This window comes from Telmatherina bonti (genome assembly GCF_933228915.1).
Source record: "Telmatherina bonti genome assembly, chromosome: 22".
Taxonomy (NCBI): Eukaryota; Metazoa; Chordata; class Actinopteri; order Atheriniformes; family Telmatherinidae; genus Telmatherina; species Telmatherina bonti.
Genome location: NC_136631.1, coordinates 29,365,273 through 29,380,981, shown reverse-complemented (window position 1 = coordinate 29,380,981; position 15,709 = coordinate 29,365,273). Strand labels below are relative to the sequence as shown.

At 55.4% G+C, this 15,709-nt stretch overlaps 1 protein-coding gene across 1 annotated transcript in view; it reads right to left on the bottom strand.

The window, feature by feature from the left end:
* mapkbp1 (mitogen-activated protein kinase binding protein 1) overlaps positions 1-14,583 on the bottom strand; it is a 55,811-nt gene extending 41,228 nt beyond the window's left edge. Inside the window, exons 1-2 of the mRNA XM_079261670.1 lie at positions 14,310-14,583; positions 391-482 (exon numbers count right to left, since the gene is read on the bottom strand). Coding sequence (XP_079117796.1) covers positions 391-482; positions 14,310-14,417 — 200 coding nt within the window. The 5' untranslated portion in view covers positions 14,418-14,583. The remainder of the gene's footprint in view (positions 1-390; positions 483-14,309) is intronic.
* Positions 14,584-15,709: the final 1,126 nt, after the last annotated feature.

Genomic DNA, 15,709 nt, shown 5'->3' with positions numbered 1-15,709 from the left:
GTTGGAAACAACTTGTCTCACGTGGACGTTTAGTTCCACAAGCCTCCACCTTCTGGAGCCATGTGGAACAGGTTTCCTCCACCTGCCTCCATCAGCCCCATGGCCGCCACGCCACGGCGGTCTGGATGTAGACAACATAGATCTGTTACTCTGGAGTCTTTGCTGGACTCAATGTGGATCAGGATAATCGACATTTACACAACAAGAAACTACTGATCAGGTCTAAACATGTCCCAGTGGGACTAACCCAAGCTTCTGAGGACTGGACCAAACCTTCCAGATGGTTCTGGTTTTACTCCTCCAGCTGGACTCACGGATACCGGTCCAGCCCGGACGTGGAGCTAGAACTTACAGAACCAAACCGGAACATAGAGGAATGACCGAACTCACCCTGCAGGATAGGCCAGCAGTCCAGTTTGGGGGTCACAGGCCAGCGCTCGGTTCCCCGGGGCGGTGATCCCCAGAACCTTCTCCAACGTCACCTGGAAGACAAAGGTCAGAAGTCACCGTCGGACTGATTTCTGAGAGTCGGTCGGGGTGTACCATGCCGTGCACGTACAGGTGCGGGACGTGCATTATGGTAATCAGCCCATTGACTCAACCAAACATGGTGGACATGAGCCAACAGCCAATCGCTCCAGCGTCTCCGGCTCCATGTTGCGGGAGACACTGGAATTTGAAGCAGAATTAGTGACTGTGGAGCTGAGGCAACAACCAATCATAAAGAACGTGCGCATGGTTCAGCGGATCGTGTTCACGCAACACGCCGATCGACGGATTTACGGTTAAATATTCGCCATGAGGAGTGGCGAGACGTGATCCGAGTGTTTCAGCCTTGTAACTTCAAACTAGCTAACCTTTATTGACATTACAGGCGACGTACCACTGCAAGTAGCAATGCTGTGGACTGCATATGTTGCACCATGACTTGATAAATAAAGATAAACTTTACATTTTAAGGTAACTTTATTTTCCCCCAGCAGGCCATTTGTTTCTGTTCTACTTGGTATTTATGGCCTCAAGGACTGTAAATTAGTTTCATGCGTTATTTTATATTTTTACACTGCAGTACAGTAAAAATGCTTCTTTCATTTTTTTACATTAAACTCATTTAATTTGCTTTTTTAAATTTACTTTGTATGTTAATAAAATGTGGAACTGTTTGTGGAAACATCAATTCAACCGGACGTGACCCAGTGAGGTTCAGAGTGAAAACAAGCCACTCAGTCCATTCGTCCGTCTGTCCCTCCGTCCGTCCGTCCGTCTGTCCCTCCATCCGTCCGTCTGTCCCGCCCTCCGTCCGTCCCTCTCTCCGACCGTCCTGTCTGTCCGTCCATCCCTCCGTCCTGTCCCTCCGTCCGTCCGTCCCTCCCTCCGTCCGTCCCTCCGCCGGTCCGTCCGTCCCTCCCTCCGTCCCTCCATCCGTCCGTCCGTCCGTCCCTCTCTCTGACCGTCCTGTCTGTCCCTCCGTCCCTCCATCCGTCCGTCCGTATGTCCCGCCCTCCGTCCGTCCCTCTCTCCGACCGTCCTGTCTGTCCCTCCGTCCCTCCATCCATCCATCCCTCCATCCCTCCGTCGTCCCTCTGTCCGTCCGTCCTGTCCGTCCGTCCCTCCGTCCGTCCTGTCCGTCCCTCCCTCCCTCCCTCCCTCCGTCCGTCCGTCCGTCCGTCCGTCCGTCCGTCCTGTCCGTCCCTCCCTCCCTCCCTCCCTCCCTCCCTCCCTCCGTCCGTCCGTCCGTCCGTCCGTCCTGTCCGTCCCTCCCTCCCTCCCTCCGTCCGTCCGTCCGTCCGTCCGTCCGTCCGGTCCTGTCCGTCCCTCCCTCCCTCCCTCCCTCCCTCCGTCCGTCCGTCCGTCCGTCCGTCCGTCCGTCCGTCCCTCCCTCCGTGCGTCCTGTCTGTCCCTCCGTCCGTCCGTCCGTCCGTCCTGTCCGTCCCTCCCTCCCTCCCTCCCTCCGTCCGTCCGTCCGTCCGTCCGTCCGTCCGTCCGTCCGTCCCTCCCTCCGTGCGTCCTGTCTGTCCCTCCCTCCTCCGTCCGTCCGTCCGTCCGTCCGTCCGTCCGTCCGTCCCTCCTCCGTCCGTCCGTCCCTCCCTCCGTGCGTCCTGTCCGTCCCTCCATCCGTCCGTCCGTCCCTCCCTCCGTGCGTCCTGTCTGTCCCTCCGTCCGTCCGTCCGTCCTGTCCGTCCCTACCTCCGTCCGTCCCTCCCTCCGTCCGTCTCTCCGTCCCTCTGTTCGTCCATCCGTCCCTCCATCCCTCCCTCGGTCCGTCCGTCCGTCCGTCCCTCCGTCCGTCCCTCCCTCCCTCCGTCTGTCCTGTCCGTCCGTCCGTCCGTCCGTCCGTCCGTCCGTCCTGTCCGTCCATCCGTCCCTCCCTCCCTCCCTCCCTCCGTCCGTCCGTCCCTCCCTCCGTCTGTCCTGTCTGTCCGTCCCTACCTCCGTCCGTCCCTCCATCCCTCCGTCGTCCCTCTGTCCGTCCGTCCTGTCCGTCCGTCCCTCCGTCCGTCCTGTCCGTCCCTCCCTCCCTCCCTCCCTCCGTCCGTCCGTCCGTCCGTCCGTCCGTCCGTCCTGTCCGTCCCTCCCTCCCTCCCTCCCTCCCTCCCTCCCTCCGTCCGTCCGTCCGTCCGTCCGTCCTGTCCGTCCCTCCCTCCCTCCCTCCGTCCGTCCGTCCGTCCGTCCGTCCGTCCGGTCCTGTCCGTCCCTCCCTCCCTCCCTCCCTCCCTCCGTCCGTCCGTCCGTCCGTCCGTCCGTCCGTCCGTCCGTCCCTCCCTCCGTGCGTCCTGTCTGTCCCTCCGTCCGTCCGTCCGTCCGTCCTGTCCGTCCCTCCCTCCCTCCCTCCCTCCGTCCGTCCGTCCGTCCGTCCGTCCGTCCGTCCGTCCGTCCCTCCCTCCGTGCGTCCTGTCTGTCCCTCCCTCCTCCGTCCGTCCGTCCGTCCGTCCGTCCGTCCGTCCGTCCCTCCTCCGTCCGTCCGTCCCTCCCTCCGTGCGTCCTGTCCGTCCCTCCATCCGTCCGTCCGTCCCTCCCTCCGTGCGTCCTGTCTGTCCCTCCGTCCGTCCGTCCGTCCTGTCCGTCCCTACCTCCGTCCGTCCCTCCCTCCGTCCGTCTCTCCGTCCCTCTGTTCGTCCATCCGTCCCTCCATCCCTCCCTCGGTCCGTCCGTCCGTCCGTCCCTCCGTCCGTCCCTCCCTCCCTCCGTCTGTCCTGTCCGTCCGTCCGTCCGTCCGTCCGTCCGTCCGTCCTGTCCGTCCATCCGTCCCTCCCTCCCTCCCTCCCTCCGTCCGTCCGTCCCTCCCTCCGTCTGTCCTGTCTGTCCGTCCCTACCTCCGTCCGTCCCGTCCCTCCGTCCGTCTCTCCGTCCGTCTGTTCGTCCATCCGTCCCTCCATCCCTCCCTCGGTCCGTCCGTCCGTCCCTCCGTCCGTCCATCCCGTCCGTCCCTCCCTCCGTCTGTCCTGTCCGTCCGTCCGTCCGTCCGTCCGTCTCTCCGTCCCTCTGTTCGTCCGTCCATCCCTCCATCCCTCCCTCGGTCCGTCCGTCCGTCCGTCCCTCCCTCCCTCCGTCTGTCCTGTCTGTCCGTCCCTACCTCCGTCCGTCCCGTCCCTCCGTCCGTCTCTCCGTCCCTCTGTTCGTCCATCCGTCCCTCCATCCCTCCCTCGGTCCGTCCGTCCGTCCCTCCGTCCGTCCCTCCCTCTGTCCTGTCCTGTCCTGTCCGTCCGTCCGTCCGTCCGTCCGTCCGTCCCTACCTCCGTCCGTCTCTCCGTCCCTCTGTTCGTCCGTCCATCCCTCCATCCCTCCCTCGGTCCGTCCGTCCCTCCCTCCCTCCGTCCGTCCGTCCCTCCCTCCCTCGGTCCGTCCCTCCCTCCCTCCCTCCCTCGGTCCGTCCGTCCCTCCCTCCCTCCGTCCGTCCCTCCCTCCCTCGGTCCGTCCCTCCCTCCCTCCCTCCCTCCCTCCCTCCGTCTGTCCTGTCTGTCCGTCCCTACCTCCGTCCGTCCTGTCTGTCCCTCCGTCCGTCCTGTCCGTCCGTCCGTCCATCCCTCCATCCCTCCCTCGGTCCGTCCGTCCCTCCCTCCCTCCGTCCGTCCGTCCCTCCCTCCCTCGGTCCGTCCCTCCCTCCCTCCCTCCGTCTGTCCTGTCTGTCCGTCCCTACCTCCGTCCGTCCTGTCTGTCCCTCCGTCCGTCCTGTCCGTCCGTCCGTCCGTCCCTCCCTCCCTCCGTGCGTCCTGTCTGTCCCTCCGTCCGTCCTGTCCGTCCGTCCCTCCCTCCCTCCCTCCCTCCCTCCGTCTGTCCTGTCTGTCCGTCCCTACCTCCGTCCGTCCCGTCCCTCCGTCCCGTCCCTCCGTCCGTCTCTCCGTCCGTCTGTTCGTCCATCCGTCCCTCCATCCCTCCCTCGGTCCGTCCGTCCGTCCCTCCGTCCGTCCATCCCGTCCGTCCCTCCCTCCGTCTGTCCTGTCCGTCCGTCCGTCCGTCCCTACCTCCGTCCGTCTCTCCGTCCCTCTGTTCGTCCGTCCATCCCTCCATCCCTCCCTCGGTCCGTCCGTCCGTCCGTCCCTCCCTCCCTCCGTCTGTCCTGTCTGTCCGTCCCTACCTCCGTCCGTCCCGTCCCTCCGTCCCGTCCCTCCGTCCGTCTCTCCGTCCCTCTGTTCGTCCATCCGTCCCTCCATCCCTCCCTCGGTCCGTCCGTCCGTCCCTCCGTCCGTCCCTCCCTCTGTCCTGTCCTGTCCGTCCGTCCCTCCATCCCTCCCTCTGTCCTGTCCTGTCCTGTCCGTCCGTCCGTCCGTCCGTCCGTCCCGTCCCTCCGTCCGTCTCTCCGTCCCTCTGTTCGTCCGTCCATCCCTCCATCCCTCCCTCGGTCCGTCCGTCCGTCCGTCCCTACCTCCGTCCGTCTCTCCGTCCCTCTGTTCGTCCGTCCATCCCTCCATCCCTCCCTCGGTCCATCCGTCCCTCCCTCCCTCCGTCCGTCCGTCCGTCCCTCCCTCCCTCCCTCCGTCCCTCCCTCCCTCCCTCCGTCTGTCCTGTCTGTCCGTCCCTACCTCCGTCCGTCCTGTCTGTCCCTCCGTCCGTCCTGTCCGTCCGTCCGTCCGTCCCTCCCTCCCTCCGTGCGTCCTGTCTGTCCCTCCGTCCGTCCTGTCCGTCCGTCCCTCCCTCCGTCTGTCCTGTCTGTCCGTCCCTACCTCCGTCCGTCCCGTCCCTCCGTCCCGTCCCTCCGTCCGTCTCTCCGTCCGTCTGTTCGTCCCTCCGTCCCTCCATCCCTCCCTCGGTCCGTCCGTCTGTCCCTCCGTCCGTCCATCCCGTCCGTCCCTCCCTCCGTCTGTCCTGTCCGTCCGTCCGTCCGTCCCTACCTCCGTCCGTCTCTCCGTCCCTCTGTTCGTCCGTCCATCCCTCCATCCCTCCCTCGGTCCGTCCGTCCGTCCCTCCCTCCCTCCCTCCGTCTGTCCTGTCTGTCCGTCCCTACCTCCGTCCGTCCCGTCCCTCCGTCCCGTCCCTCCGTCCGTCTCTCCGTCCCTCTGTTCGTCCATCCGTCCCTCCATCCCTCCCTCGGTCCGTCCGTCCGTCCCTCCCTCTGTCCTGTCCTGTTCGTCCGTCCGTCCGTCCGTCCGTCCGTCCCTACCTCCGTCCGTCTCTCCGTCCCTCTGTTCGTCCGTCCATCCCTCCATCCCTCCCTCGGTCCGTCCGTCCCTCCCTCCCTCCGTCCGTCCGTCCATCCCTCCGTCCCTCCCTCCGTCCGTCCGTCCCTCCCTCCCTCGGTCCGTCCCTCCCTCCCTCCCTCCCTCGGTCCGTCCGTCCCTCCCTCCCTCCGTCTGTCCTGTCTGTCCGTCCCTACCTCCGTCCGTCCCGTCCCTCCGTCCCGTCCCTCCGTCCGTCTCTCCGTCCCTCTGTTCGTCCATCCGTCCCTCCATCCCTCCCTCGGTCCGTCCGTCCGTCCCTCCGTCCGTCCATCCCGTCCGTCCGTCCGTCCATCCCGTCCGTCCCTCCCTCTGTCTGTCCTGTCCGTCCGTCCGTCCCTACCTCCGTCCGTCTCTCCGTCCCTCTGTTCGTCCGTCCATCCCTCCATCCCTCCCTCGGTCCGTCCGTCCGTCCCTCCCTCCCTCCCTCCGTCTGTCCTGTCTGTCCGTCCCTACCTCCGTCCGTCCCGTCCCTCCGTCCGTCTCTCCGTCCCTCTGTTCGTCCATCCGTCCCTCCATCCCTCCCTCGGTCCGTCCGTCCGTCCCTCCGTCCGTCCCTCCCTCTGTCCTGTCCTGTCCTGTCCGTCCGTCCGTCCGTCCGTCCCTACCTCCGTCCGTCTCTCCGTCCCTCTGTTCGTCCGTCCATCCCTCCATCCCTCCCTCGGTCCGTCCGTCCCTCCCTCCCTCCGTCCGTCCGTCCCTCCCTCCCTCGGTCCGTCCCTCCCTCCCTCGGTCCGTCCCTCCCTCCCTCCGTCTGTCCTGTCTGTCCGTCCCTACCTCCGTCCGTCCCGTCCCTCTGTTCGTCCATCCGTCCCTCCATCCCTCCCTCGGTCCGTCCGTCCGTCCCTCCGTCCGTCCCTCCCTCTGTCCTGTCCTGTCCTGTCCGTCCGTCCGTCCGTCCGTCCCTACCTCCGTCCGTCTCTCCGTCCCTCTGTTCGTCCGTCCATCCCTCCATCCCTCCCTCGGTCCGTCCGTCCCTCCCTCCCTCCGTCCGTCCCTCCCTCCCTCCCTCCGTCCGTCCGTCCATCCGTCCCTCGGTCCGTCCGTCCGTCCATCCGTCCCTCGGTCCGTCCGTCCGTCCATCCGTCCCTCCGTCTGTCCTGTCTGTCCGTCCGTCCCTACCTCCGTCCGTCTGTCCGTCCCTCCCTCGGTCCGTCTGTCCGTCCCTCCCTCCGTCCATCCATCCCCGTCCGTCCCTCCATCCATCCCTCCCTCCCTCCGTCCGTCCTGTCCATCCATCCCTCCCTCTGTCCATCCGTCCCTCCGTCCTGTCTGTCCCTACCTCCGTCCCTCCCTCCGTCCCTCTGTCCGTCCGTCCGTCCGTCCTGTCTGTCCCTCCCTCCGTCCCTCTGTCCGTCCGTCCGTCCGTCCTGTCTGTCCCTACCTACGTCCCTACGTCCGTCCGTCCTGTCTTGAGTTTACTTCTAGAGGACTCTTCTGACCAGACATCCACGGTACTGAAATCCTCCAGAAATGGAAGTCCCACTGATCTTAGTTACATTTACTTGAACAACAAGAGTCTGAAATGACCTCCTTGGGATCTTGGGAGACAAATAAACAACCCCCACCCCTCCCCCACCTCCACCTCCCCCACCCCGACCCTCCACCTCCCCCACCTCGCAGGTCTGATAAACTGCTGAGTTTACGAGAAACTACTTCCTGAAAAAGTTCCTGAGAATCAGCAGATGAAGATTCAGGGTTGTGTTAGACCACCTCCCTCCTCTGAGTCGGCAAACAGACGAGTTTGGCAACAAACTCAGCTGTGTCCTCTGAAACTGCTGCATGCAAACACACACACACACACACTTACTTCATGCTTCATGCTGCTAAACGTGTCCTGAGGAGGCTGGATCATGGAGTCAGAACTGTACTTGGACCTGTTAGGTACTGTGTTGAAACTTTGAATGTTCAGCTGACTACGAACAGCAGTGTGTGTGTGTGTGTGTGTGTGTGTGTGTGTGTGTGTGTGTGTGTGTGTGTGTGCTCCTCTCACATGACTCCTCTATCTGCACCAAATTCTATTTATACTTTTAGCCATTTTCCTCCTCAGAGCTCAGAGTGGAGATTCCTCCCATCAGGCTGAAAAATGCTCGCGGGATGAATCATCCACCGGCTCACTTCCACGTTATTTATCCGCAGGCTAGGGCTGGGCCATTAACCGATTTCCTCAATTCATTCCAATTTGCTGTTTATGAAGATTTATTTTTATAAAAATCAAGATTTTTTTTTTTGCCCCGCCAGCACCTTTTGGGCTTCCGTACCTTATTAGTGACGTCAGCGCCTCCTGCTGGTTTCCCACAGAACCGCGTAAACACAACAACATGGCAGCTAGCAACAGACAACAAGCTCTGCATTTCCATTACATTTTTTACTAAATAAAAACGATATTTGTACATTTTGACAAACAACAGTTGTGTTTCTGTTGAACAATGTTTAGCATATTAGCATCAAGTTTCTGCACGACTTAACTGGTACCAGAAAACGCCGATTTCGGCTTCTCTCCACCGCCTGTCTGGACATTTTAGAATTGATTTTAACATCTTATTGTTTGTTTTTAAAGCTTTAAATGGACCAGCCCCTCAATACATACCGAATGTCTGCACATTTACACCCCAGCTCGCACCTGGAGGTCTCAGGTCCAGTCCCAGCTGGTGGTGCCAGTGACTGGAGGGCGTTCTCCGGAGTCGGTCCAAGAGGAATGTTCTGCCCCTCCATGTCCGAGCTGCCCCCACGGTGGAGAGCTTTAAGTCTAAAGGCCACTTTTATTCTTTGGCTTTTAACACTTAAGAATTGTGAATTCAACACTGTGTGAATTGTGTGGTCCTCTGTGTTTTTGGGTTTTTTTTCCTTTTAATTATTTTATTGGGCATTTATTTATTTTTCATTGTTTCAACTGTTTTTATTATTTTAACAACATTACTATTTTATGTTATTTTTCTTTTGTGATACTTGACTTTGTGCAGCACTTTGGCAACAATCTGTTTTTAAAAATGTGCTTTATATATAAAGTGGACTGGAAGTTTTGTGAAATCTCGTTTCTCTCGTGAGATTTTATAAAAATTACGGTTTATGCAAAGTGGGCACGTAGCGTTATTTTAGGGTTTTCTACTTGCTGTGGAGAATTTGCTTCGGCTTTTCGAAGCTTTTCTCCCTCACTTTTTTTTTCCTAAAACTCTGAAACTCGCTGTTTATTCCACACCGCGCCATCTTTACCGGGAATTAACTGGTCACGACCCCAACGTCACGTCTGGGGACACATAAATGCAAAAAAAGTGTTTCCATCATTCTTTTGTAATATATTTCTTTATCAAAATGTCTGAAAAATCTCCTCTTGAGATCCTAAAAACTTTAGCAATATTTGAGACTTTTTTTTTTTTTTTTTTTTTTTTTTTTTAAATGCAGGTGTTTCCATTTAAGGCGATATTTAGTTTTTGCGTAGTTCTAGGTGTGATGGAAACACAGGGTTTTCAGTGTGGAGGGGTCACATGCCACAGGGGTCTGAAGCCAGATGCAGCTGACAGGCTCGTCTTTCTGCCAAAAATGTGTAAATTAAACAAAAAACAGCAAGAATGTTATAATACATGTATGTTAGAAATATAGCTTTAATTACATTCAGGGGTTTTTTAAAAATAGTATTCTGTACCAGAGGGGTCCATTTTCTCTAAACACATGTTAAGTGTAAAGAAACATTTTTATTCCCTCATTGCCAATGTGGGAAATTGTTTTGGTTATTTAATGTCAAAATATTCTAAAAGGAATCTTTATTTTTCTTCCAAGAGGAGGCATTTTTAGTTATTATTCATTAGTTTTTTCATTTTACTATAAAGTTACACAAGTGAAGTGAGGCCTATTCTTAAATGTATGCTGAAAAGTTAAAAACTATCCGAGTGCGGAGAAGCACTGGGTGAAAACATGTTGTATTGTTTACAGCGGCAGCGCCTGCATCTCTTGTTTAACAGCTTCTTTAGTTGCACTTTAAATTCAGGTAAACTCCCAGGCTGACTGCAATAAAAGCAGTTTTGAAAAAGAATAATTTTTGACGTTGATGATTTATTGTTATTTTTTTTATTTACAGTAAATAAAATCGGATTTCATTTAAAAAAAAAACAAAAAAAAAACGATTTTACTTTGTGGCCATATCTCCCAGCTCTACCGCAGACTGAACTGTGACATGCAAACGCTTCCACAAAGTGCCGACATCGTGGTGCAGTTAGGAGCACAATGTCACCGCAAAATACAAAAACCAAGAAAGTCCCATCATTTCCTCAGGTCTTAGTGGTCCAGGGTTTTTAAAGACCTGCAGGTGAGTTTGTGTCATTTCCCAAAACAATTCCACAAAAACTAATAATGTTAACAAGACGTGGGTCAGCAACATGACCTGGTAGAAAGGAGCATTTCAAAGAGGTAGAGTCTCTCAAATGGAAACTAGACAGATCTTCACCAATCTGAGACAAACCGGATGTAAAAGTTCAGAAAAATGTTCGTCAGACTGAAGATCTGTAGAATATCATCTCCAGAGAAGCAGAGGGAATCTCTGTATGCTGGTGATCTTCTGCATTAAAAGCAAACATGATTCTCTGCTGGAAATCACTGCATGGACTCAGGAAGCTTCCAGAAATCTCCGTGAACAAAGTTCACCTCAAGATTAAGGCTGAGCAACGGAATGATGGCCTTTAGTGATCGCAGTAAACTTCAGGTGGATTACGGTGATCGGCTCTGAGCCCATTTACTCGATCAAACATGGTGGACATGAGCCAACAGCCAATCAGCTGAACGTTTCTGCTCCAAGTTGCCAGAGAAGTAAAGTTTCGAGGTGTCTTTATTTTCCCCCAGCAGGCCATTTGTTTCTGTTCTACTTTGTATTTATGGCCTAAAAGCACTCGGGACTGTAAATTAGTTTCATGTGTTATTTTATATTTTTATACTGTAGTACAGTAAAAACGCTTAATTCTCTACATTAATCTCATTTAATTAGCTTTTTTAAATTTACTTTGTATGTTAATAAAATGTGGAACTGTTTGTGGAAAGCAGGACTGGGCGATACGACCAAACCCTCATATCCCGACATCGCTCATCTTACCTCCCCATAGCGACACATAACCATGTTATCTATCAGGTGTTGCTAGGCAACAGCAGCAGTGATCTCCCTCCATCTGGGGGAACTATGGCCGTATGACGTTCCACAGGTAAATACCTGCTGCAGCGTTTGGAGTTTATTCTGAGCTTTCTCCTCCACCTGACGCTGCTTTTATTGACTCTATTCTTTATTCTGATTCCTGCAGGTGATAAAATGAGTTAGTTGTGTCGGAGTCCGTTGTTGGGACTCAGAGCTAGTCTGTTGTCGGTTCCACGTCGCTGTTTTTAGACCAGGTCCCCCATCTGGGACAGGTAGACCGGGTCCTCCATCAGGGACAGGTAGACCAGGTCCTCCATCAGGGACAGGTAGACCAGGTCCTCCATCAGGGACAGGTAGACCGGGTCCTCCATCAGGGACAGGTAGACCGGGTCCTCCAGCGGGGACAGGTAAACCAGGTCCTCCAGCGGGGACAGGTAGACCGGGTCCTCCATCAGGGACAGGTAGACCAGGTCCTCCATCAGGGACAGGTAGACCAGGTCCTCCATCAGGGACAGGTAGACCGGGTCCTCCATCAGGGACAGGTAGACCGGGTCCTCCATCAGGGACAGGTAGACCGGGTCCTCCATCAGGGACAGGTAGACCGGGTCCTCCATCAGGGACAGGTAGACCAGGTCCTCCATCAGGGACAGGTAGACCAGGTCCTCCATCAGGTAGACCAGGTCCTTCATCAGGGACAGGTAGATCAGGTCCTCCATCAGGTAGACCAGGTCCTCCATCAGGGACAGGTAGACCAGGTCCTCCATCAGGTAGACCGGGTCCTCCATCAGGGACAGGTAGACCGGGTCCTCCATCAGGGACAGGTAGACCGGGTCCTCCATCAGGTAGACCAGGTCCTTCATCAGGGACAGGTAGATCAGGTCCTCCATCAGGTAGATCAGGTCCTCCATCAGGTAAACCAGGTCCTCCATCAGGGACAGGTAGACCAGGTCCCCCATCAGGGACAGGTAGACCGGGTCCTCCATCAGGGACAGGTAGATCAGGTCCTCCATCAGGGACAGGTAAACCAGGTCCTCCATCAGGTAAACCAGGTCCTCCATCAGGGACAAGTAGACCAGGTCCCCCATCAGGGACAGGTAGACCGGGTCCTCCATCAGGTAGACCGGGTCCTCCATCAGGGACAGGTAGACCAGGTCCTCCATCAGGGACAGGTAGACCAGGTCCTCCATCAGGTAGATCAGGTCCTCCATCAGGTAGACTAGGTCCTCCATCAGGGACAGGTAGACCAGGTCCTCCAGTGGGGACAGGTAGACCAGGTCCTCCAGAGGGGACAGGTAGACCAGGTCCTCCATCTTGTAGACCAGGTCCTCCATCAGGGACAGGTAGACCAGGTCCTCCATCAGGGACAGGCAGACCGGGTCCTCCAGCGGGGACAGGTAGACCAGGTCCTCCATCAGGGACAGGTAGACCAGGTCCGCCATCAGGGACAGGTAGACCAGGTCCTCTAGCGGGGACAGGTAGACCAGGTCCTCCAGCGGGGACAGGTAGACCGGGTCCTCCATCAGGGACAGGTAGACCGGGTCCTCCATCAGGGACAGATAGACCAGGTCCTCTAGCGGGGACAGGTAGACCAGGTCCTCCAGCGGGGACAGGTAGACCGGGTCCTCCATCAGGGACAGGTAGACCGGGTCCTCCATCAGGGACAGATAGACCAGGTCCTCTAGCGGGGACAGGTAGACCAGGTCCTCCTTTAGGGACAGGTAGACCAGGTCCTCCAGCGGGGACAGGTAGACCAGGTCCTCCATCAGGGACAGGTAGACCAGGTCCTCCAGCGGGGACAGGTAGACCAGGTCCTCCATCAGGGACAGGCAGACCGGGTCCTCCAGCGGGGACAGGTAGACCGGGTCCGCCATCAGGGACAGGTAGACCAGGTCCGCCATCAGGGACAGGTAGACCAGGTCCTCTAGCGGGGACAGGTAGACCGGGTCCTCCAGCGGGGACAGGTAGACCGGGTCCTCCATCAGGGACAGGTAGACCGGGTCCTCCATCAGGGACAGGTAGACCGGGTCCTCCATCAGGGACAGATAGACCAGGTCCTCTAGCGGGGACAGGTAGACCAGGTCCTCCAGCGGGGACAGGTAGACCGGGTCCTCCATCAGGGACAGGTAGACCGGGTCCTCCAGCGTGGACAGGTAGACCGGGTCCTCCATCAGGGACAGGTAGACCGGGTCCTCCAGCGGGGACAGGTAGACCGGGTCCTCCAGCGGGGACAGGTAGACCGGGTCCTCCATCAGGGAAAGGTAGACCGGGTCATCCAGCGTGGACAGGTAGACCGGGTCCTCCATCAGGGACAGGTAGACCAGGTCCTCCAGCGGGGACAGGTAGACCGGGTCCTCCAGCGGGGACAGGTAGACCGGGTCCTCCATCAGGGACAGGTAGACCGGGTCCTCCATCAGGGACAGGTAGACCGGGTCCTCCATCAGGGACAGGTAGACCGGGTCCTCCATCGGGGACAGGTAGACCGGGTCCTCCATCAGGGACAGGTAGACCAGGTCCTCCAGCGGGGACAGGTAGACCGGGTCCTCCAGCGGGCACAGGTAGACCGGGTCCTCCATCAGGGACAGGTAGACCGGGTCCTCCATCAGGGACAGGTAGACCAGGTCCTCCAGACTCTTATCGTGGTGGAGGATCAATAACAAACAAACCTTTTCTTCGTTTTAAAAATAATGTTCAACATTTTGTGTGAAAGTTTAGATTTTGCTCCAACTTCCTGCAGATCCGGGATGCGAACAGTTTCAGAGGAAAGGTTTAGAAAACCGGCTCGTCTGGATGTGAAGATTCGCTGATTAAAACCTGAAGAGCCACACAAGGGACAGGACAGGACAGATCCTGGTCTGAGATCCAGGATGTTGGTCCTGGATCAGAACCACAAACTGAACACGGTCTGGTGTGATGAGAAGGATCCAGAAGGGGATCTGGATCTCAAACCTGGATCTGTTGGATCTCTGCAGATCCGGATCAAACACACTCCAACGAAAATTCCTTCATGTTGTTATTCTGCTGTGTGTGTGTGTGTGTGTGTATATGTGTGAATGCACGTGTGTGTGTATGAATGTGTGTGTGAGTGTGTGTGTGTGTATATGTGTGAGTGTGTGTGTGTGTCTAGGTGTGTGTGTGTGTGTGTGTGTATGTGTGTGTGTGTGTGTGTGTGCGTGCGCGTGTATGTGTGAGAGTCTGTGTGTGAGTGTGTGTGTATGTGTGTGTGTATGTGTGTATGAGTGTGTGTGAGTGTGCGTGTATGTGTGTGAGAGTGTGTATGTGTGTGTGAGAGTCTGTGTGTGTGTGTGTGTGTGTGTATGTGTGTATGAGTGTGTGTGTGAGTCTGTGTGTGTGAGTCTGTGTGTGTGAGTCTGTGTGTGTGTGTGTGTGTGTGTGTGTGTGTGTGTTTCAGTGGGACTCAACCTGCAGGTCCAGACCTGGTTTTAGGATCCGGACCAGGTTTAGGCTCAGGACCATCAGGCTGGTTTCGGGATCCAGGTGATGATGAAGGGTAGAGAGTAAGTGTGTGTGTGCGCGTGCACCTTGTTGCGCAGGTCGTGCTTGTGGCCGGTCCCCCGCAGTTTGATGGACGGGGAGCGCAGCAGGTTCCTGAGGCGGCTGCGGATCCTCCCGGTTCCGTCTGCGGACATGTCTCCGTTAGCTGCCGGCTAGCTGCGCCTGCGCTCCACCAGTCAGCTCCGCGTCTGTCCCACGATCACGCAGGAATCTCCTTGTCCTCTGCCGCTCGCGCTTCCGTCATGTTGTTTTCAGACCGGGCCGTGCCGAGCCGGACAGTTCGGCTCACCTGGACGTGGATCTGCTTCCAGGCTGACCCGGTTCCCCGCCGCTGAGCATATTACTGCCTTGCCGCACCGGAGCGGACTGACGCGACGCGCGGCTTTACGCGAAGACCGCATGCGGCTTCAAAGACCTCACTTCCGTTCAGACTTTCCGAAATAAAGTCGCCTGGATCTCTTGGAAAAAGTTCAATATTTGAGCAAGTTTTATTCTGAATGACCAAGGAGACCGAAGGGAACCGGAAAAACGTCTAAATGACTATTTTTTTTTTATTTTTTTTTATTCTTTTTATGCTTTATTTAAACTCACAATATATCTTACAATTCACAGTGAATTGCAACAATTTACAAAGAACTCAATCGAGGGGGAAAAAAAGCCATTGTTTGAAATTAAGACATTTTTTAAATTCTTAAAACAACAGAAGTAAAAGAAATAACATTTTGTTTAGGGGGTATTTTAAATAAAGTGTTTAAGTGTGTTCAAGGACATAGGATCCAAACTTAAAAGACAAGAGACTCCGACATTGTTTTGTATAACTCAAGTATTGACTGGTTTTCCTATACTAATACTTTCAGGGATGTTATGTAGTTTTTCATTTCAATTTTAAAACAGTTCATGATGGGTTTACTGTTATTCCATTTATTTTTATGTATATAATATTTTCCCATAAGAAAAATAAAATTTATCATTTTAGATGTTCTTTTTGGCAGATCTTCCATATAAATCATCACTTGCTGTGTGTTAAACCAAAAATTGCTGATCTCAATATTTAACCACCTGTAAACATCTTTCCAAAACATTGTTGTGATTGAGCAAGAAAAGAAAAGGATTCAAAATTGAACCTTTTTCTTATCATTTCAGCAGCAGGATAAATATTATTTATCAATTTGAATTGAACTTCTTTTACCTTAGGGGTAACTTGCCATTTCAGATAGGTACAATAGGTATTTTTTAAAATAACTTCTTTTTCTATTATCTTTATTTTTGTTGGCTTATTGATTTTGTGGAACAGTTTCTCTTTAAATATCCTTCCAAGTAATTTATTGTTACATTTTTTTCCACCAATTTTCAGTTCACCGATTTTTAAATCAGGTAATTTGATAGAAACATTTGAACTTGTAAGTATATTTTTAATCATATGTTT